The 22,118-nt window shown below is 41.1% G+C and overlaps 1 protein-coding gene across 1 annotated transcript in view; it reads right to left on the reverse strand.

Moving 5' to 3' along the window:
- Positions 1–472: 472 nt before the first annotated feature.
- Positions 473–22,118, reverse strand: part of sik2b (salt-inducible kinase 2b) — a 39,713-nt gene continuing 18,067 nt past the window's right edge. The window contains exons 5-15 of the mRNA XM_057350968.1: positions 19,532–19,656; positions 19,088–19,211; positions 14,067–14,287; positions 12,481–12,633; positions 12,223–12,381; positions 7,832–8,063; positions 7,404–7,688; positions 6,078–6,238; positions 3,621–3,731; positions 3,348–3,439; positions 473–3,264 (exon numbers count right to left, since the gene is read on the reverse strand). Coding sequence (XP_057206951.1) covers positions 2,727–3,264; positions 3,348–3,439; positions 3,621–3,731; positions 6,078–6,238; positions 7,404–7,688; positions 7,832–8,063; positions 12,223–12,381; positions 12,481–12,633; positions 14,067–14,287; positions 19,088–19,211; positions 19,532–19,656 — 2,201 coding nt within the window. The 3' untranslated portion in view covers positions 473–2,726. The remainder of the gene's footprint in view (positions 3,265–3,347; positions 3,440–3,620; positions 3,732–6,077; positions 6,239–7,403; positions 7,689–7,831; positions 8,064–12,222; positions 12,382–12,480; positions 12,634–14,066; positions 14,288–19,087; positions 19,212–19,531; positions 19,657–22,118) is intronic.

Consider the following 22,118-nt stretch of genomic DNA (forward strand, 5'->3'; position numbering starts at 1 on the left):
TCTTCAGTGGTCGTTGATTTTGAGAACAAAGTGGAAAAACCAACTGTTTCTCTGCTTGTGTAATTTGTAAGCATTCCTGTGCGGTGAGTCTGGCAACCAGGATCTTGCCTCATCTGTGCTCAGCCTGATAGAGAGTGCATGCGAGTGTGAATGAGGGTCATGTGAAAATCAAAGCATAAGAGGAACTTTTCTGAGTGCGAACTCTAAACGCTCTGTTGAACTCAGGCCTGCATATTAATTGACACTTTCTAACAGGGAATTGAAAGTTTGGAATGCAAACTCAACTCCTCCCTTAGACACAAAACCTGCATTCATCTTTTCCATTCACTGATATTGTCTGAAATTCCTTTTGTGCTCTTGAATGTAAACACAAGCTATTCAAAACCTGCTTTGGTAACTGTGCAAAACAAAGCCAGTTGTAAAACTACAATTCCCGCCAGAAAAAAATGACCAGACGCGCACAATAGTTTGTTCAATAAACTTTGTTTTATTTTAACAGCTTATGTGTGGTCAACAACCATGAAGATAAATGTAGAATTGGATTTCTAAGGAATGGTGTTTGCCAGCAGGTGTGTGATTATGGTATGGCAACACATTCACTAATCTGTCCTCCTATCCATTAGAAATATTGCTATTAATACTTTTCAACAGCATACACTGTCAGTTATGAAGCTGACAGATACGCTCCAAACTCCACACGGTGGGGTTACGCAGGAACACTTCTGAGGGGACTTTGGTTTCGTACCTTTGTAAAACCTGGTCTACGTATGTCCTGTAACAATTGAGCAAGAATCAAACTGAAAAAATCTTTACTTAAAGAAAAAGGCACACCGAACACTATCACATTAAATACGATATTCGTTGCATTTCCAAAGCACTTTCTAACCCATACTTTACACAAAGCACATGAAAAAAATCGGGACTCACTCTCTTGACATCCTTCTTTAAGAGAGCGCTGGTTTGTGGGCAGTACGTTATTGGAAAGAGATGAGTTTGTGTCTCTTAGGCTGTATTCGCATTTGACTTCTTTTTTTTCACAAGAAAAAGTTGACAATGGCGCTTTTTTTAGTAAAAGAAATGCTTGCAGCGTTGAGGTTACAAATAGCAGCTGGCAATGTTCAAAGATGGCATTTGTGCACAAAGGCAAATTAGAGACAGGCTTCATAAGCAGCGTAATGGAATTCTATTCGAAATATAAACACGAGAGCGTCTTTGCAATAACCAATCACATATTTAAAAACTACAATACTAATTTCTCGCTAGAAATGCAATCAAAAGTTATTGAAAGTGAAAATTAAACTTACATTTATTAAAATAAACTTACATCTATGCTCCAACGGCGTTTTGGCTGCCATTCTTCTCGACCAATCACGTTCCTTGCATGTTGTTATGGAAACGACAGGTCTCTGTCATTGGTTAGCTGTGAAAAAGGTGCTTGACGTAGGGCGTTTTTTCAACCTTAAAAGACGCTCTGAGCTGCAGAAAAAGACGTTGCCGCTAGCGTTTAAAAAAGCGCTCAGGACTTTTTTGAAAACACGGTTTATTACATAGGATTATAATGTAAAACAGATGCTAGCTGCTTCAAAAAAGAAGTCAAGTGTGAACACGGTCTTAGTCGACGAAACTAGCAGAGCAGGTTGACCTCACCCATCTGCCGTCTCCTCAGCTAGATTTTCATTCGCTTCCTTCACAAAGTGTTCCAGTATATTAACTGCCTTTATAACTTTAAGAACGTGTATTCAGTTACAAAGTACCTTGTAATTGTCAAGTTCAAGCGCTGCTATAAAATCTCTAGTTTGTAATGCAATTGATTGGCATCAATCAATCCAGTGTCTCGTGACTAAACATGTGGACATTCATTGCAATCTTTGAACGCTGATGGTTTCGTGTGACCAATGAGATATTATTTAGATGCTCTAAATCATATAAATGCATGCCCACACTAACAAAGCCTAAGGAGGTCACCTGACATCCAAACCACTCCCCATTAATCATCACTGTGGAGAGTCGTGACTAATCCCTCCACGTGTGCCGAACTGTAATATTAGCGAGCAAAATAACACTGTTGTGGTTCTAAAAGAACAGATTGTTATTTTAAGAGCCTTTACGATGAGCATGAAGGGAAAATCCAGTGAAAAATCACAGTTGTATCCACAAGAGTTGAGAAACATCCGCTGCTAACCTTTTCGGTGCAGTTCCTATTTATGGCTTCATGTTTCAGTATATTGCTTCAATATTGCCATACGTTTGAACTAACATTGCACATGTCAAGTGTGCACAGCTACAAGCAGTCTTTCCGAAGTTTTGTTCAGAATTGGTATAAAACAGGTTCAAACTGAATTGTGCTCTATAGCAGGCTCCGTATTGCAGATCAAGGCTGTCTTTGTGCTACATACGGTGCGTAGCGAGCTGCTCCTATCCTGCGGTCAGCTCAAAGGTGACAGGCTCTGGCGGAAAGAGGAGGTGAGCCCCCCCACACACGGAGGTCCTGTGGTACAGCCGACCCGGTGCTGGCACCGATGCCATGCCATACGGCCCTAAGAGAGAGCAGCAGGTGGGACCGCTGGGGAATGAGGAGGGAGGTAGGGAGGAGTTTCATAAACGAAAAAGATTACAGCTCACGTTCGCCACAACCCCATCCATCCCTGCTACTTAATCCCTCTCTACCAATCATCTGTAGTGAGTCACATCAAGGTAATATTGGTTGTTTTGACGAGTGTCTTGGTTTAGTTCACCAACACAAAACCGTGCTGGGAGTCTACAGTTTCCATCATTTCGCTGTCCAGAAAGGTGTCGGCCAATGGCAGCCCTTCGTACCGAGCGCCCTCTGATTCCCCCGGTGGAGGTGGTTGACCGCTTTCAAGAGGATAGTCATGTTGCTCCTGGTAGAGCGCTTCCCCTAATGGAGATTGGCCGGGTTCACACGTGGTGTAGGTGTAGTTAAGAGGTTCTTGTTGTTGAGCGGAGAAGCCTTGCGGCAGAGGCGTCGGATGCATCTGAGAGTAATGGCCAAGGTAGGGATCGTACGCTTGGGCTTCCGGATTGGGCTCCATTAGAGGGCCAAGGGGCTGTGCATGCACATACGGAGGGGACGCCTGCTGTTGATGTGCTGGTGCTATTGAACCCTGTGGCTGAGGAGGAGCTCCAGAATCCTGGTGCCCCAGAGATGCACAGGGAGCGTAAGGGTCCTCCACAATGTGCATTTGATTGAAGTAAGCTTGCATCTGGGATTGCTTCTGAAGATAAAGGCGTTTCTGTTGCAGCCTGCGGATCAGACAGATGGAGCGTGACGGACGGATCTCTGGTTTGACACCGTATGAAGGATTGAAGGAGGTAAAATGTAGTACCTGTGTTCCTGCAGTTGCTGCTCCAGACTGCGAGGGGTTTCTTTGCAGAACATCTGGCAACTGCTGGGGCTGTTGGCCATCAGAGTAGCGTTCTGTACAGATGCACACAGCGAACTTATTCAACTTTTCTACACAGCTTGGAGAAATTTTTCAGACTTTTTTACTTTTTTATGAAACACTCATTCTTTATCTATATATACAGCATATATCTATATATTGCTGTTGTCTTTCTAAAACCTTGTATCTCCATATTAGCAAATGAGTGTTGTTCACCTGTATTCTGTGTGAGAGGTACTGCGGCTCCAGACTCTGTCTCCTTGACAACAGAGCATGGTGTGTTCCACCTGAGCACAGAGCCATGTCATGCTGGTGACCTCTTTCCTCCTGAACCACACACAGAAAGAGCGAGAGAGAGAGAGAGATGTCAGTGCCTCGCTAGTCCACCACATCAGCGACCGTGCTCTCTACTCAGTTAATAAAAAGGCTGAATAGCCGTCCACTGACCCAGAGGGATTCTGGGAAAAACATGCCAGTCTGCTCCAGTAGTTCATCTGCACAATGCAACATGCCTCTAATGGATGATCATTTTCACAGCTTTTTATTTATACCACATTAGCCGGAACCTCAACTGGTCAAACTAAATAGAATCTATCAGGGTTTATAGGACATAGGAGTGTTTCCCAACCAAAGGGCCTCAACAAACGGTTTAAAAACAAGATAAACAAGCATTAAAATATGCTCAAAGATATTTCTCAATGTCTGGTTAGTTTACATGAATATACTGTATATCTTTCTAGTTATTCCAAGCTCTAGAAAATGTTATTTGGTAGAAAGTGTGAGGGGCCTTTAAATATTTCTGTGGCCATGAAGTAAAATGTTTTTGAGAACCACTGTCACAGGAAAGAAACATTTAGCCCCGGTTTCACAGACAGGGCTTAAGGCTAGTCCCAGACTAAAATGAATTTTGAGCTATCTTAACTGAAAATAATTTGCCCGGACATATCTTAAAATATGTCAGTGCCATTGTTTTGCCTCAAGATGCACATCGGCAATGGTTTCTTATAAGGCATTTTAATAAAAGCGATTTAAATAGCCTAAATTAACTAAGGCATAGTCCTGATTTAGGCTAAGCCTTGTCTATGCAACCGGGCCTTAGAGTCTAGTTTCTTTAATATGGCTTAGTTATTCACAAATGAGTTGTAATCGAATGGAGACCTTTTCTCAAGACTGCTTCTTTCTCAGATTTTTTGTTTGAGAAATCTCAACATGTGTCTCAAACGTTTCAGAAGAGATTCAATTTCACAATCTGTAATCAGATTGGTCTAGGTACCAATCTGCATTTAATTCAGAAAAATTAAGAACTTATTAAAGTGATAGTTCACCCCAAAATAAAAATTCTGTCATCATTTACTCAGCCTCTTGTCATTTCAAACCTGTATGACTTTCTATCTTCTGCAAAACACAAAAGAAGATATTTTGAAGAATGTTGTTAACTGGCCCCCATTCACTTGCATTGGTTTTGTGTCCATACAATAGAAATGAATGGGTGCCGGCGTTGTTCCGTTACCAACATTCTTTAAAATATATTTTTTTGTGCTCTGCGGAAGAAAGTCATACAAGTTTGAAATGACAAGAGGGTGAGTAAATGATGACAGAGTTTTTATTTTGGGGTGAACTATACCTTTAAGATTTATCAACAGCACTATCCTGTATGTCAACAACTGCCTTATTTGTGTCTTTTCTATTTCTCCTAAAAGTATTTAAAATAATTATCTGACCCAATGTTGACACTTTAATAAAACATAACCAAGATGTCCAAATGTCTATGAAAGAGTAACTTTTCAGCAATAAATCGTTCCTCTTGATGCATCCAGACACTGGCGCCTGCTCTGTGCACAATCCCCACGGTTTATTCCCAGGAGTATTTATTCATTCATTCATACTAAATCTCAGTCTTCGGTGAGCCGGCATGGGTGCAACGGGCACCAGTCACCAGCCTGTTATTCAACAATGGCGGCATTCACAGGGCTTCCCGGATGGACCGTAAACAACTGACAATTGGCTGCTTCTTCTGCAGTCATTACATAAGCGGGGCTGTCTATGTGTCAGTAGAGAGGTTAAAGGGGTGCAGGAGTTCAAGTAAGGCCATTCTGACATGTTTCACATGAGTAACTCACAATTCACTATGGTACATATTTCTTGGAATCATACGGGCTAATGCACTACCCGGGGTGAAGCTGTTTATTTTCTGGATCAAATAAACTAGACAATACGTGTGATGTAATACAACATTGGCTTCTTTGTAGATGCTAATATGACAGAGCTTGATTTATTTTGGATCGTCTTTAATCACAAAACAATTCACAAAATGACATGTCATTCAACAAAAGTTTATGCGAAAAATATTATTAAGGAATGAGTAAGTGACACTAAACTTTTTGTCTGTACTGCTTTTCAAACAGAGGTCCAAAATATAGGTCCAAGCATCGCATGATGCGTGTGTTTAGAGGAACATTCAAGTCATGTGAAAGGTCTTTACCCATAAGGCCACGTTGTATCAAATATTTTTCATTCACAATTTCCTTCATTCGAAAATGACATGTACTGTTACTGTGATATGAAATGGCTTATTTGGTGAAACCACCCATAATCATCATAAGAGATCTGCTAAACTGATCTCAGGTCAGCTCACATGGATTGGTTTCCATTTGCATCTCGTGTAGGACTGACCTGTAGTGTGGGGTCCAGTAAGTCATGTGGATGGACGTGAGGGTTCAGCAGTCCCAGGGAAGGGCTTTCTCCAGAGCCCATCTGCTCGTACACCTTATTCAGCTCCAGGATCCCTTTAGTCCGTGCCAGATTTTGCAAGTGCTGCCTGAAGGCCACCAAACCTACAATGAGAAATGAACACTAACTTTATTACTTATTGATAATAAACAGACGCAGTCGGATGCCATCCAACCGATTGTCCATGTGTAGTTGGAAATTCTAACAAGAAAGACACATCTGACCGTGTGACCTCACCAAATGTAAATGTAGCAAATCAATGTATTCCAGCCATATTAATCATTTGAGTGTGCATTAAAATAGTCTTTAGTGACTCTTAACCCCTCTTCTGCTCAGCAGCAGGATGAAAAAAGACTCAAGTGATTAGAGGTAATTATTCGGGCCACAGGACGAGAGAGCTCTCTAAAGGACCGTGTTGGCCCAATCTTCAAAGTGTTCTCTGATTGATTCAATGAATCATCTGACAGTGGGGCGGTACATTTAGAGCAAAACAGGAGACATATAAAAAGAGGAAGAGAGCGTGTGAAAATACTAAGTGGGAGAGAAACAGCACGCTTGATTAGCAGACAAATATTTTAATGTAGATATTTTAATGCATATAGAAGCTCTATTAAGTTAAAGGCACAGTTCCCAAAAATATTTTAAAAAACTTATTTACACACCCTCTTGTCATTTCAAACCTGTATGACTTTCTTTTTCTGCAGAAAACAAAAAAGATATTTTGAAGACTGTTGGTAACCAAACAACACTGGACCCCATTGGCTTCCATTGTATGGACACAAAAAAACATTTCTTAAAATATCTTTTGTGTTTCACATATGTGAGTCATATACAAGTTTTGCGTCACATGAGGGTGAATAAATAATGACACAATTTGTATTTTGGGGGGAACTATCCCTTTAACTAGTGAGCAGCTACGTTGCTGTACAAGGTGGCATCTCATAAGTGACCAAATTTGAAACAATTTATGATGCTTTTAAATGATAAAAATACACAAATACTGTATGTAAGTAAAATCATACATTTTTCAGTACATTTAACTATTTACAATATTTATACGGCCTCAAAATGCTATTTCGTAGATATTTTATTTGGGACAATACCAAGGCAGCATTTCAACCATCCTAAAAACATCCAAGATCCTAGCAACTCTGTTTTTAGGCTGTGAATCAGATCAGAGATTTATGTGGCTTTGTAAAGTCATGTCAAGATTTGCTCCTCCAGACAGACAGAGTCACGTACAGCAGATAGAGTCAAGCAGTTTGTTACCTTGTGTGAGTGAGGTGTCTGATGCCCTGCGGCCCTCACGGAAGCTGATGGGAGAGCGGTTGTGCGTCTCTCTCCTCTGGGCGCTCAGCGCCTGCATGGCGGGGTTGGCGGGCCGAGCGCTGATGAAGGGCGGAGTCATGCGGGTGACGGGTGTGTTGGCTAAAACCACCTCGTTAAGAGAAGGCGTGTCTTCCAGCAGACTGAGGTCACTGTGCATGGAGCCCATGTCATACTCTGAATCCACGCTACCTAGAGAGGGGTTCTGACCCATGCTGAACAGTTTACCTGGGAAGAGAGAACAAGACAGAACTTACATAAGTAATTTTAACACTAAAGTGATATAATAGTCAAATACTAATCAATATTATAATGTAGTATTTCTTTCTGCTTTTATGATCACATGTAGTAAATTTCTCAAGTCAGCTGACCTGCACTGGTTAGCACTGCTGGCTGGTTGGTGACCTCTGACAGCGTGTGTCTGCGCTGACCGAAGCGTGTCGTCTGATAGGCATTGAACATGTGGGCGGGGTCATCTTCTGTGTCCAACTCCTCCGTCTCGATGCCCTCATCTATAGATGTCTCCATCATGTTGCTGGGGGACGAAATGCTGGGTTTTCTAACAGCTACGGGAGGCAGGGGGTCCAACATGCAGCCGTTGACCTGCAAACAGTGCACGGATCAATGAATATGGTTTTTATCCATAGAAAAAAAGCACATATGAGATATCAAATAATTGTGAGGAGAAGCAAGAAGTGGATTGAGATATAAAGTGAAAAATCCTTCTTTTCTTTAGAAATTTACAATTACACTGCAAAAAATGAATTTCTTACTAAGCATAAGAGCATGTGAGCGGAGCTGAGTGGTGAGAATTTCCGCCCCCGCTCCACTGCTCAAAGTCGCACCAGACCGCTCCGCTCAATTCCGCTCACCTACAATTTCATCCCGCTTCAGTGAAATCGCTCCACGCTCGCTCAAATTTAAAATTGCTCTGCATGCCTAACACCTGTCGTTTTCAACTGAAGCCTTACCCCTCGTTTACACCGCACGCATCTGCGGCACGTTATGGCTTTGACGCGGCTACTGGAACTGATCGCGGTCATTCTAGTCTATGCTTGTGTTTACACCAGACGCGCCGCGGCAGGTTTCAAAAGCGTCCCAGAAGCGGCTCTCCGCGCCGCTTCGCTAAAGATAGGCGCCTAGTCTATTTTTGGTGAACCCGAGCGAGACAGAGCGATCGCTCGGGCCTTTGGATTAAAAACCCGCTCCGCGCTCCGACTATATTTCGCACGCTCCGCTCACATGCTCTGCTAAGCATTGAGTAAGTTTATGTTTAAAACAAGCAGAACAAATCTGCCAATGGGGTAAGAAAAATAATCTTGAATTTGTTTTGCTTGTTTTAAACAAACTTACTTAATTCTTATTTTCTTTCATTTAACAAGGCAAAACATCTTTTTTTAAATATATTTTACTAGAAAACAAGACAAATGCTTAGTAAGAAATTCCTTTTTTGCAGTGTACCCAAAACACATATTTTCTATAGCTCTTATTAACATTTCTTACATATATTTACATGGCACAGATTTATTTAAAGCAACTTCACCTTTTATATATAAGGCAACTAGAGCAATATACATTAGTCCCCGTTTTCCCCATTAGTCACACACTCTCCCAATTTAAGTCTAGATTAAAGACACATCTTTTCAGCCAAGCATTCACAGAATGCATAATATGCAAAATAAATAAATAAATTTATGAACAGCAGCTACGCTAATTAGTCTCTTTCTGCCCTCCTCCCCCACCGTAGGGAGAGATTACGCCAGGTCCAGTTGAACATCACGTGCCATCCTCCTGCGAGAGCCTGCGGACTGACTGACCATCCCATTTATTTATCTTTGGAGTTTGGGTTCCTCGCCACAGGGCCACGTTGGCTTGCTCACCGGGAGATATATTAGATTATCTTAAAGGTTCGGTAAATTCCGTTAACATTGCTTTATTAGAATGATCTTACTTGTTCTACATCCAAACTCCATGCACTGTACTGTGTTTGACCTTTCCTGTGTTTTCTGTTTTTCTTATTTTCTCCTGTAAATCTGCTTTGGAACAATGCACATTGTGAAAAGCGCTATATAAATAAAATTGAATTGAATTGAATGTAGGGCTATCACAATATTAAATAATCATCTCATCACAATTATGTGACATCATCACAATTATTTCAGATAACCGCAATTATTGTGAATCCTTAGAAAACAAGGCTGTTCTGCAGTATCTGGTGCATTTTACATCCGCAGTCCTTGATCTGCCCTCACTGTTACATTCAAATGACATTTCTCCATCATTTGAGTTGTATAAGCTGTGTATTTTTTGGGTGATTCGTTTTGTTTCCAGACTTGCTGCATCTACACAGCAAGACCCTCAGTGCTCAAGACTCAAGTCTTCTCTGTTAATTTCACTCTACAGTAAATATTAATAATATTAGTTATTTACAAAATGTTCACATTTCTAAAGTATATATTTTCTTCATTGAATAAATGAATTGTCATTAACAGTTATATGTCAAAGCTTTAAAACAGACAATGATTTGCCATAATCGCAATTATTTAATAGGCAATTAATCGTCAGCCAAATTTCATAATCGTGACAGCTCTAGTTTTATGTTTACTACATATGTCATAAGCTCTAGATATGTGTTTTTATTTGTATGCATGACTGTCTTGTTTATTTTGTACTGCAAGCACTGTTTTCTACAGAACAAACTCTTATCTCCCATCTGCCCTCATGTGTCACTCACAATACCGAGGGCGGCACATTTCCATCCCGTCAGCAGTGCACGCTAACTTCCCGTGCTGTGCGCCGACAGTCCGGGCTTCATCAGCAAATCCTCTGATGATCCGATGATCAAATACATACCAACACAAGCTCCCGTCTCTCTTGTTCCACCTATTTTTATTATCTCTCTCCTGTTTTTCGCTCAGACAAATGAGCGAGGCGGAGAGGAGGGGGTGGAAGTCTGGAATGCAGGGACAGGAAGTGTGTTTTGGCTGAGAGGGCAGTCGAAGCCTCTCAGACCGAGCACGCTGCCATCAAACACGTACTCGCTCAACCGACACGGATCATCTGGATGAGCGTTTGGAGAAACTACAGTCACGGAGCAGTCTGAGTCAGAGCCGCAGTTGTACCATTCCTGAGTCGAGTTTCCTGTGGCACGCTGGGCCAGGAATGCTGTTAGAACAGCCACAGATCCGCTGGATTTCTTCACTCTGCCCTCAGCCAATCACAGTGCCCGGCCCGTCAGAACTCACGTGTAAACAGTGTGATCATGTGGACTCCGAGCAAATTATGTAATCCCAGCCCCCTCGAGGGGTCATGTCATATGCGGTGAGATCAAGCTACAGATCTGATGTTCTCTCACCGGACCCTCTCTGGTTTCAATAACAGGCGAAGGGCCATTACAAAATGATGATTTTACAAATATAAGGTTTGAAAAGAATTTGACGGTGACAGAGTGAGCCGACAGCTGTCATGTCCAATGTGTCATGGCTGAAGTCTTCCTCGCTTATGTAAGCCAAGCAGATGTGAACGGCCTCGAGGGGAAACGCGCTCACCTCGCCGTCAGAAAGAGACAGAGACCAAAAAGACTGAAGGAAACTAAACACCTTTATAAAGTAAACAACCTCTCCCTAAGGCACTAAAGCGAAGTGTTTATGTGAGTCTTTTAAAGAGACGGCGACATCAAAGAGTCTAACAGATTCATCCTGCTTGAGACAGATACAAATCGAGATGGACTCTTTTCTGTTTTATGGGCTAGGGAGATGGAGCGAGAGAGCTGTGCTGTTATTCCTGTGTTGTGTGCCAAGCTGGCAGCGGATCTGGCCGTCTGTCAGGAATGACACCGAACAAAAGGCTCCTCGGGTAGCGGGCGTGATGAGGGGCTTGAGCAAACAGCCAGACCCACTGCCTGACCTTGGATTTAAGTTGCTTAAAGGGGTCATATGGCGCGAACATAAGTTTTTCAGTGTCTTTTGTGTGTATAAGTTGCCCATGCATGTATTAGACACGTAAAATTGCAAAAATTAAAGTGTCAGAACAAAAGATGCATTCTGTCTAAAAGCGAATGCTCACCCAGACCTGCCTGAAACGCCTCGTGTAACCACACCCCCACAAATCTACATCAGTTCGTGGTATGATTTGACTAAGACCGCCCAAATGTATGCAGTAAGGTGGGCGTAGCTGTCAGTACAATTGCTTTGGAACCTGATGTTCCAAATATGGTAAGAGGCGTCACATTTCTGTCACAGGCTTGCAGTATTCGACCAATCACTACACACTGGTTAACTGGCCAATCATAGCACACCTCGCTTTTCAGAGCGATGAGCTTTGTAAAAAATCTGTGCGTTTCAGAGAGGCGGGGCAAAGAGGAGATACAAACATGCACGATATGTGGAAAATACAGCGTTTTTGAACCTTAAATCATGTAGACACATTGCATTACATCTAAAACAAATGATAATATGACGGTTGCTGGACAGCTCATTGACCAGAGCGGCCAGTGGAGTCACACGGCTACAGTTAAACTACAATCTAGGGATCTACAACTTTCATCTATTACATAGCATTACAGTGTTGAGTCAATTTTGTGTTCATGTAATTTCATCAACTTTTGCTATCATTAAATTTTAAATATTCAGGATTTTATCTGATCTTTTGTGTTCGAGAAAGAAAGTCATACAGGTTTGAAATGACAAAAGGGTCAGTAAATATTCACGGATTTTTCATTTTTGGGTGAACTATCACTTTAAGGGCTATGTAAGTCACTTACTTTGGGAGTTCCAACTTCCTCCTCCATGAAGCCGTGTTCAGCAGCACAGGAGGATTGTGGGAATGTGAAGGATTCCGCAGAGGCCTGAGGCACCGCAGGGGATCGCAGTAGACGTACGTTCTGTGGCAGGAGGCTCACCTGAGGAGCAGCGCTGCTCGCCTGCAGCACGGAGGAAGAGATGCGAGTTAGAGCTTGGCAAACATCTAGTTAGACTGCTGTTAGAATTGTCATTTTCAGATTCAAATTGAAAATGGTTACCTTGACGACGGTCTGCTCGGCAATCGTACTGGGTCGTCTCTGGCGGGCGTCGAGTCTGGTATCTACGGGGAAACTGCAACGGTGCGCCTTTAACCTCTCAACCAGCAAGTAGTAGATAGCAGCAAAATGATTGTAACTCTTATTCTGAAGAGACTGCGGACAGAAATCAGAATTCCATTTGAACACTTCCGCTTTGTTTTTTCCTGCTGTCCACTTCTAATCATAGTCAAGGTTTCTTGTCGTTTAACCTTGATTTCCACTCACTCCTGAAGTCTTAGAAACAGGCTGTTTTTGCTACTGTACTGTTAAAGAAACAGTTCCCCCAAAAATTCTGTCCACATTTACTCAAGGTTCCAAATCTGCATAAATTTCTTTATTCCAATGGACTCAGAGAAAGATATTTTGAAGAATGCTTGTAACCAAACAGTTCTTGGCCACCATTGACTACCACAGTTTTATCTATATTATTGTATATTATTATAATTTTTTTTATCATCTGTGTTCTGTCCTGTTGCTGTCTTTCTGTTGCACTGTGGAGCTTCTGTCACTATAACAAATTCCTCGTATGTGGAAACATACTTGGCCAATAAAGCTCATTCTATTCTATTCTATTCATAGTAGAAAAAATGACAATGGTAGTCAAAAGTGCCCCAGAACGGTTTGCTTCTCTACATTCATCAAAATATCTTCTTTTGTGTTCAACATAACAAAGAAATTTACGAAGCTACTATGGTAGTCAAACTTGAGGGTGAGTAAATGAAGACAACATTTTCATTATTGGGTGAACGGTTCTTTTAAGGCTTATACACATAACGATATAAACATGGATGACCTGCTAACCTTATGAGATGAGTGACTGTTGCTGAATACTAAACAGGCATTGATATGTAAATGTGGACAGTCACATGTTAGTGTTCTCATGATTGTGACGTCAAGACACTGATGATTTCTGGATGACCTGTTTTCGCAACTCACTTTCCATAAATGATCTGAGTGGACTAGGCAGGGAGCTTTAGGGATTTCTGCATAGTAGTTTTATAAAAAAAGAACATGAAAAAACTCCTGCTTTCAATGATATGGCCGTTTGAAAAGGCACATTAGGGTTGTTGGCACATGAAATGTCCATTAATTTTTGCCAATGAACATGAACGGATAAGGGAAAATTTAATATTTTAGGTGTATTTTCATCATTTTTTAAGGATAGTCCACCTAAAAATCAAAATGATCTCATCTTTTATTCACCCTCATCTAATTCCATTCCTCTCTGATTTTCATTCCTCTGCAGAACACGAAAGGAGATATTTTGAAGAATGTTAGTAATGAAACAAAACTGCGTTGACTTCCATTGTATGGACACAAACCACTGAAATATTTCTCAAAATATCGTTTGTGTTCCACGGAAGAAAAAGTCATATAAAGGTTTTGAACAACATTAGAAAGAATCTGCATTTTTTTTCATATGGTAATGCGGTATAACAAAGAATTAAAAATGACTGCATAATAACTCAAAATACATTTGGAAAGTTGACATTTGTTACCAACTACCCACAACCACTTTCAGTAGTAATTTATGTATGTGACCTCACCTCTATAGTCTTGTGCTGGTCGATGCCCAGGCTGTGCATTAACCTGAGCACCTGTTCACTGTATTCTCCCACCCCAGCCTCTCCTTCAGCGGTCTGCTGATATAACATCGGTCTCTGCACTGGCACCTCCAAAACCATCCACTTGTGGTCCTTTATTTGTTCTATGGACAGACGCTTAGAGGGGTCCAACACCAACATCCTCCTGATCAGATGCTCACAGTCTACACATGAAAAACAAATAAACAATCTCTTGTATCATAGCGTAAATGGAGTATAAAACATCACTTCATGCACTACCATTATACATCTTGAATATGCATTGCGTCTGCCAGATGCATAAACATAAATGTCTGTGCCTGTCTCAGCAGTAAGAATAACAGCTCTGTACAATCTCAAGCTGTAAAGGTCACTGTGTGTTGGCCTTAGGGTAAACACTGCTACATCTCAGACATACAGTTTGGCCTGCTGCACAGAAGTGGTGACAGCATGTACCGTACACTGTTTGGGATCTGTGTAGCAGTCCTTCTGCAACCCCTGCAGAAAACAGCCCAACAAATACTCCCCTGTCAAGGCGAGAGAGAACACCAGGGACTAAACCAAGACAAACTCAAAAACACATTATCTCATCCGAGAATGCACAAGGTCTTTTGTCTGCCGCCTGTGCCCTCGACAAACAGCCGTGTGTGACTCAGCTGGGCTGAATGAAACTGACGTCACAGCGGTGTCGTGTGTGAGAGAGCTCGGCACTGGCCGTGATGTGTCCGTGGGATACAAGATTCGCTCATCCTGTTTATCCGCCGTGTTGACGGTTGCTGGACAGCTCATTGACCAGAGCGGCCAGTGGAGTCACACAGTTACAGTTAAACTACAATCTAGGGAACTACAACCTTCATCTATTACATAGCATTACAGTGTCGAGTCAATTTTGTGTTCATGTAATTTCATCAACTTTTGCTATCATTAAATTTTAAATATTCAGGATTTTATCTGACACTGGTTGCTGTGGTCTCCATAGCAGAAATCCTTATCTGCATCAGGCATTGAAAACGTCATATCTAAAAACTGGAATTGAGGACCATAACCTCGATCGTCTGAATGTATTTTTCACCTCAAATCAGTTTCAGTATTTTGCTTTAGTGGTCTGTGGGACATAACATCGTGTCAATGTCAAGTTTATTTATTTAGCACTATTTAACTCAACTGAGGTTGACCAATATGCTGCACAATAAAACAGATTCAAATAGAAACAAACCGTACAGAGCAGTTAATAACAAAAAAACCCCAATAATAATAAAAACAGCATAGTGAAAAGTTTCAGTTACAGAAAGCCAAGGCAAACTATAAACTAGATAGTGAAGATGCAGATCTAATGCAGAGGGGCAAAGCATTCCACAATCTAGGGGCAGCAACTGAGAAGGCACGGTCACCCCTGGATTTTAGCTTAGACTTTGGGATGCATAGTAAGCTCTGGTTGGACGACCGAAGAGATACGATGGGCCGATGTTCAGTCACTAAGTCCGATAGATAAGAAGGGGCCAGACCGTTTAATGATTTAAAGGAGTCATCGGATGAAAATCCAAATTTTTCTGTGTTTAAGTGCTATAATCGGGTCCCCGGTGCATCTAGCAACCCAAAACCCAGTTTGTTTTGATGAGCCTTTCCCTGCAAGCATGTGAGAAATCGAGCCATTCAGATTTCACTCCTGTTGTGACGTAAAAGCAGGATCTTATTATAATATTACCGCCCCTTAATCTACGCAATTCCACCCACGGCGCTGCCGCAATTGTTGTTTTCACAAGCGACAGCAGTGTACTTGACACCATGGCTAAAGTTCGTGGACATCATGCAACATGCAATGTAGTCGCTGCATAGAGTCCTAACCTCGTTAGAGACAAGAGTTGATTTATTTTATTTTTAGTGGAAATCCCTCAGAAACCATAAGTAAAAACCTGCTTGTTTGCGCGAATCACTTCAAACCGGAGTGCTTTATCAACCTGGGACAGTACAAGCAGGCTTAGCTTCAAAGTTGTTCCTCAAGAGGGATCGAGACCAACTGAACGAGACAAAGCTGCCGATGAAAGTAATATTTATCAACAGTCTGAATTGACCGTATGTACCGTATATAAAGAAGGATAACGTTAGCATATGATAGCGAAGGGAGCTAGGGAGTCAGTCACGGGCTAAATTGAACATTCAAAGCCAGTGTTAAACTTACTCTATATTTATATGTTATTTGGCAAATGGGCAATTGGAGTTTAGCTGTATGTATGTTAATACATTATGTGCATTAATATGTTCAGCTGCGGCAAGCTGTTGTGTTTTGCTAATGAACAGGGGCAAACACTGCGGTTAGTTTCATTTTCAACATCTCAAATCATTCGTCCTTAGGCTGAAAAATCTGTCACAGCAAACAGCGCATCCTAATGCGCTCATGTTGTGCATGTATGCTTGCCTAAAACTTAAATTTGTGAAAAATGATTTAAACCAGTCTAGAGCACACACTTTTATCCCTACACAGTGCTCTAGGCGCGTAAGCAGTATGGTATGGTCAACAGTGTCAAAGGCAGCATTCAGGTCTAGGAGCACCAGTACAGAATGATCCCCAGAATCACCAGTTAATAAAATATCATTTTAGCAATCCATTGGGCTTGTGTCCAGGACCCTGATCACTGTCATGTGTTTCATACACTCTGTAACTCATTTATTTCTGTTTGAACTATGTAACATGACCCAGTTTCTTTACTGTGTGGAATTCTGCTGGTTAGCTGTGAATCACGGTATTCAATTATCCACGCTTTTCAAAGCAGCTTCACTCTGGCCATCATGGTTCACAGTGATGGTTCGGTGTCGTTTCATTTTTTCTGAAAACGAGCAGAGCAGAGCAGAGTTTAACTTCTGCCAACAGAACACTGTCCTAGTAGTATTATGACCTCTTTAGCTACAACTAAACCTGAACCAAGCCTAACTTTGATCAGTCAAAAGGACATCTTTGAGGTTCTTCCTCTTTTACTGCCAAAAATCTAAATCTAATTTTCAACTTAGATATGACAACTTACCATTTAGTTTACATTTCTACATAACTGACATTATTTATGATTTTAAGATACGACACATTCAAATTGATATCTGGATGATTTCTTAAAGAAGCTCTCTCACAACTGTGTATGTATAGCTTTGTTTTTTTAAAACTAACTATGATCTGGATTTCTATTAAAGGGTTCACGCAAAAATAAAAATTCTGTCATTTCTTCACTCTCATGTTGTTTAAAAACTGTATATGACTCTTTCTTTGTGGAACAGAAAAGAAGATATATTGAGAAATGTCTCATTGGTTTTGTGTCCACACAATGGAAGTCAATGGGGCTAAGTGATCAACATTCTGTAAATATCTTTTTTTGTGTTCTGCAGAAGAACGAAAGTCATACAGGGTTGAAATGACATGATGGTGAGCAAAAAATGAAGGAATTTTCATTTTTGGATGAACTACGTCTATAAAGGAGCAATGTAGAGATTTTAGCTCCATCTAGTGATGAGGTGGCAAATTGCAACCAATGGCTCACTCCACCCCTCACCCCTCCCTTTTGAAGCACTATGGTGGCTGACACGGAACTAAGATGTCATCGAGATTTCACTTCTTTGCCGAAGCAGATAACATATTTACGAAACGTTCTGTAGAGCAGTTTGTCCGTTTAGGGCTACTGTAGAAATAACATGCCGAATTCCATGTAATGTCTATGTAGATAGAAATAGCTCATTTTAAGGTAATAAAAACCGCCCGCTACCGTCTTTTATCTAAAAAATGTAAACCGGCACCGCAAGAATCCATATCGGGTCCCGCGAGAATGCAGAGCTCTACCTCATTATAACAGCCTGGATAATTCTGGAAATGCATTTCTCCTCTACATTTCCTTCTTCTGAGAAACTCTTCCTGAACACCACACAAGGCTCTCGTAATCTTTCACACTGTTGCGTGTGCACGCCATGTAGCGTGAACCCTGTGGTGCGTGTTTCGAGTCTTGGCTGAGTGTACACTGAGGTGGGGTCCAAACTCCGTAGGGGTGAAATCCAGTGCGATTACAGCATTCGAAAAGGAAATGTAAAGGAAAAGCATATGCTGTTCTTCTCATTCTGAGAACAGCGCTCGGCTGCATGCGGGGATGGGTGAGGGTTCGAGTTACGCTCCAACATTCCCAACATGACTCAATTGTTTAAATGTCTTAAACCAAATGACCCCTACTACCGGCCCCTCCTCCGATCAGAGCAGATCCTGGCAGCAGCAGCAGGTTAACGTGTGTTTTCTCGTCCTTGGGTTACTTGATGTGTGCTTAATCACAACGAGTAAAGCTCTCGTAGAATGAACGAATGTGACATTCAGAGTCTTACGTCAAGAGCCCTGCAAACTGACTCTCTGCAGTCAGGATAGTCTAACCTGCCTTGCCTCGTACCCTTTGCCCCGTCTCACCTGGGCTTTCTTTTCCTTTTGTCTCCTTTGAACACAATCCTGCCATTCTTGACTTACAAAGCCAGTGTTGACTGCTGCATTTTATTCCGCAGGGGGAAAGAATCACTTCTAATACTTTGTAATTATTTGTAAATCGGTAGTTTTCCTGCACGACTAGTTTACTTGTTGGTAAGCTCTGTATAATTATGCTAGCTTCAAGTTCTCATTTGTAAGTCATTTTGGATGAAAGCGTCTGCTAAATAACTACATGTAAATGTATCTCATTGTTAGTTCATGTTAGCAAATACAACCTTATTAAAAATGTTACCAAATATGAGACAAACTAGTCGAATAGTTGGCTGATGGATGATCAGCTAACCATCTTTCCCCATTTCTATCTTCGAGTTCAACATCTCTTACCAGCTACAGTCATTCTGTTTTATACAGTCCAGACACATGCAAACTGAAGCCAAGCACTTATGGAATGTTTTAATTGACCGGTCTTGAGTTTCATGCAAAAACAGCGGCTGCCGCCAGAAAACATCACTTGGTGGCTCTGTGGCCATGGAGACCATCTCACCTTCTGTCATGAAGTAAGGGATACGGAAACGACCCTCCAGAACGCGCTGCCGCAGAACGGGAAGAGAGGGGCCATCGAAGGGCAGAGCGCCGCACACCAGCACGTACAGGACCACCCCCATGCTCTGCAGGAACACACACAGCGTCAGTTCAACCCCGTGAACATCTCAGTGCCGGAGCACACGGTCACGCTGTGCAAATGTACAGGTGCATGCACTTAACGGTAACAGTAAATACAGAGCGAGACAGCTTTCACATGATCTGATCTCTATCGCCCTTTCTGAGACCACGAGGTGTTTGGTTTACACTTTGACATCAGCAGAGCTATCAAAGGTTGAATAGGTAGTAACACAAACAGCCGTCAGCTGACTCGCTAATCATTTACTGCACGTTTACTGTGCTGATAAGTTCGCTTCTAACGTTGATGAACGGAGAACGTTCTTACCCAGATGTCCAGCTGGGGTCCTTCATACTGCTGGCCCTCGAACACTTCTGGAGCAGCGTACGGAGGACTCCCGCACCACGTCGCCAGGGGCTTTCCAGGCTGGAAGAAGTTTCCAAAACCGAAATCTGCAAGAGAGAAGCAGTTTTGAGATAAGAATGAAACTGACAGGCTTGGTTAAGGTTGTGCTCAAGGATTTAGCTAGTATTTCAGTTTCAGAGGACAACAAACAAAAAACGTTTCTGTACAATATTGATTGCACTAATGAAGGTTTGCCTTCTTCCTAAGTTGGCAGGAAAGTTTGTTCTGCCTGTGCTGTAGGCTTGGGCTATACTTTATCAGTATAATAATTTTGTTCACAATCCTTTTCTTTAAATTAAATGAATGCCCAGTAGAATTTCAAGACTGGTAGGGTTGTCACAATATACCAGTATTGTCAATAACCGTGATATTAAAAACCATGATTTTATTAATACTACAAATACAGCTGCGAAAAAAAGTCAAAAAACCATTCCAAATTGTTTAGATGTATTGTGGCCATTCCAGTCCAGTGTCTGTTGGATTTTAACAAAATCAACCCTGAGGAGTGACATACTGTAAAGTCATCCAACAGCAATGTGAAAGACTGACAGCATGACATGACATGTTCCTAAATACATATACAGATATTACTGTTTGAGGTCTGAAAAAATACAGAGCATCTTTTCTGTTATTTTGACCTATTTCTTCAGTTTTCATTTTCTGCAAATAAATGCAAATAGAAACAATATTCTATTTGAAACTTGGGAGGAATATTGTTAGTAGTTTACAGAATGAAACAAAAATGATCATTTACCTAAAACACCTATAAATAGTAAATTCAGAAAAATCTCTTAATTTTTCTGTGGCTGTATAATAATATGGTAAACATCTCTTTCTCTGCCTCCCAACACTTCTGATTTGAGTGTGATTAATTGGTAAAAAAAGAGAAAGCACAAAATAAATGTAATTAAAGATGGATTAGACTGAGGGCATTATTTATTTATTTAAAAAAAATCAACAGATATTGTGATGATACCATTATCATAAAATCTTTTGGCCTTAATTACAGTGTAGTGAAAACGGGTATAAAATATTTATGGCTGGTTATTTGTTCTCAGTTCGCCCACTTCTGGCATTAATGGCAAAAAGCGAATGGCCCTTGTGTGAATCATCAACATAAAATTGACAGGAAGTGGGAAATATCCCTTTGGAGCGGACCTGACCTACATTTCACTGCTGGTTGCATATTCTATATATATAACTGTGTATGTGACAAATAAAATCTTGAATCTTGAAATCTTGAATATCCTTCCACCTGCTGTAATAATTCTCATGTGAAATGTGTTCGCTATTGAACCTGAGGTGTGATGTGTGCCGCATATTACCCATGACCGAGTCGAGTACACACCCTGCTAAAACATCCTTCTCTAATAACAAAAGCATATTTCCAGACACATTTCCTAGAAGCTCACCGAATGATGCTTTTGTGGCCCACTTATCGCTAGGAGGTCACCACAAAAAAAAAACACATGAAGTTTTTGTTTAATGTGTAAATGTATGCTTACAAAAGTGTGAATTTATATATATAAACACACTTTTTAAGCTTCCTACTATGTGACAACCTATGCCACATGCCATCCACGCTACATTCCTCTACTGGCAAATGTTAAACAACACACCCTGCCAGTAAAGAAACATATTGGGCGGTTAAGCCGCCGCACAGGATGAGCAGAATATGTAAGAGGATAAAACCTGGTAAACCCTGAAGATGGAAACCATCATCACCACCTCACTCTGGCTTTAATGAGCTGGTGGAGCTTTGCAAAGTGCTCAGAGATTAGATATTACAGCCAGCGCTGCCAGAAGCCAGGCTTTTAAACAAAGAAAAAATATGATACTCCTTGTGGGTGACAGTTGACTTTGCTTAAATACAAAGGTCATTCACTTTAATCTGTTCCTAAAAGTGAACTCTGTTCTGTGTGGGAGGACACGACTGTGATATCTACACGGAAGATGCACCTGATCTGCCCATCAGTGATTGATATGGGATGAGTCTTACTATTCAGCCAACAACAAACTAATTCATTAGTGAGGTTGACCAGATCATCCAGTTCTTCTTTCTATTTTATGCGGAAGTGCTTCAAGGCCAGTTCACACCAATAATAATAACTATCCTATAATAATAAGTATATTAATGTCAACACGAATGAATTATAACATTATGTTTATTTTAAAAGGACAGTTCACCCAAAAATAAAAATTCTGTTGTTTCAAATTTGTGTAAATTTCTTTGTTCTGATGAACACAGAGAAAGATATTTGGAACAATACATTTTTTACATTTTTACATTTACATTTATGCATTTGGCAGATGCTTTTATCCAAAGCAACTTACACTGCATTATACTATACATTAGTTTTTTTCTGTGCAATCCCTGGGATCGAACCCATGACCTTGGCATTGTAGCGCCATACTCTAACCACTGAGCTGCAGGAAAGCAGGAAATACTTGTAACCAAACAGTTTTTGGCCACAATTGACTACTATAGTAGAAAAATTTCTTTGTTCTG

This window comes from Triplophysa rosa, linkage group LG14 (assembly GCF_024868665.1).
Source record: "Triplophysa rosa linkage group LG14, Trosa_1v2, whole genome shotgun sequence".
NCBI classification, from domain to species: Eukaryota; Metazoa; Chordata; class Actinopteri; order Cypriniformes; family Nemacheilidae; genus Triplophysa; species Triplophysa rosa.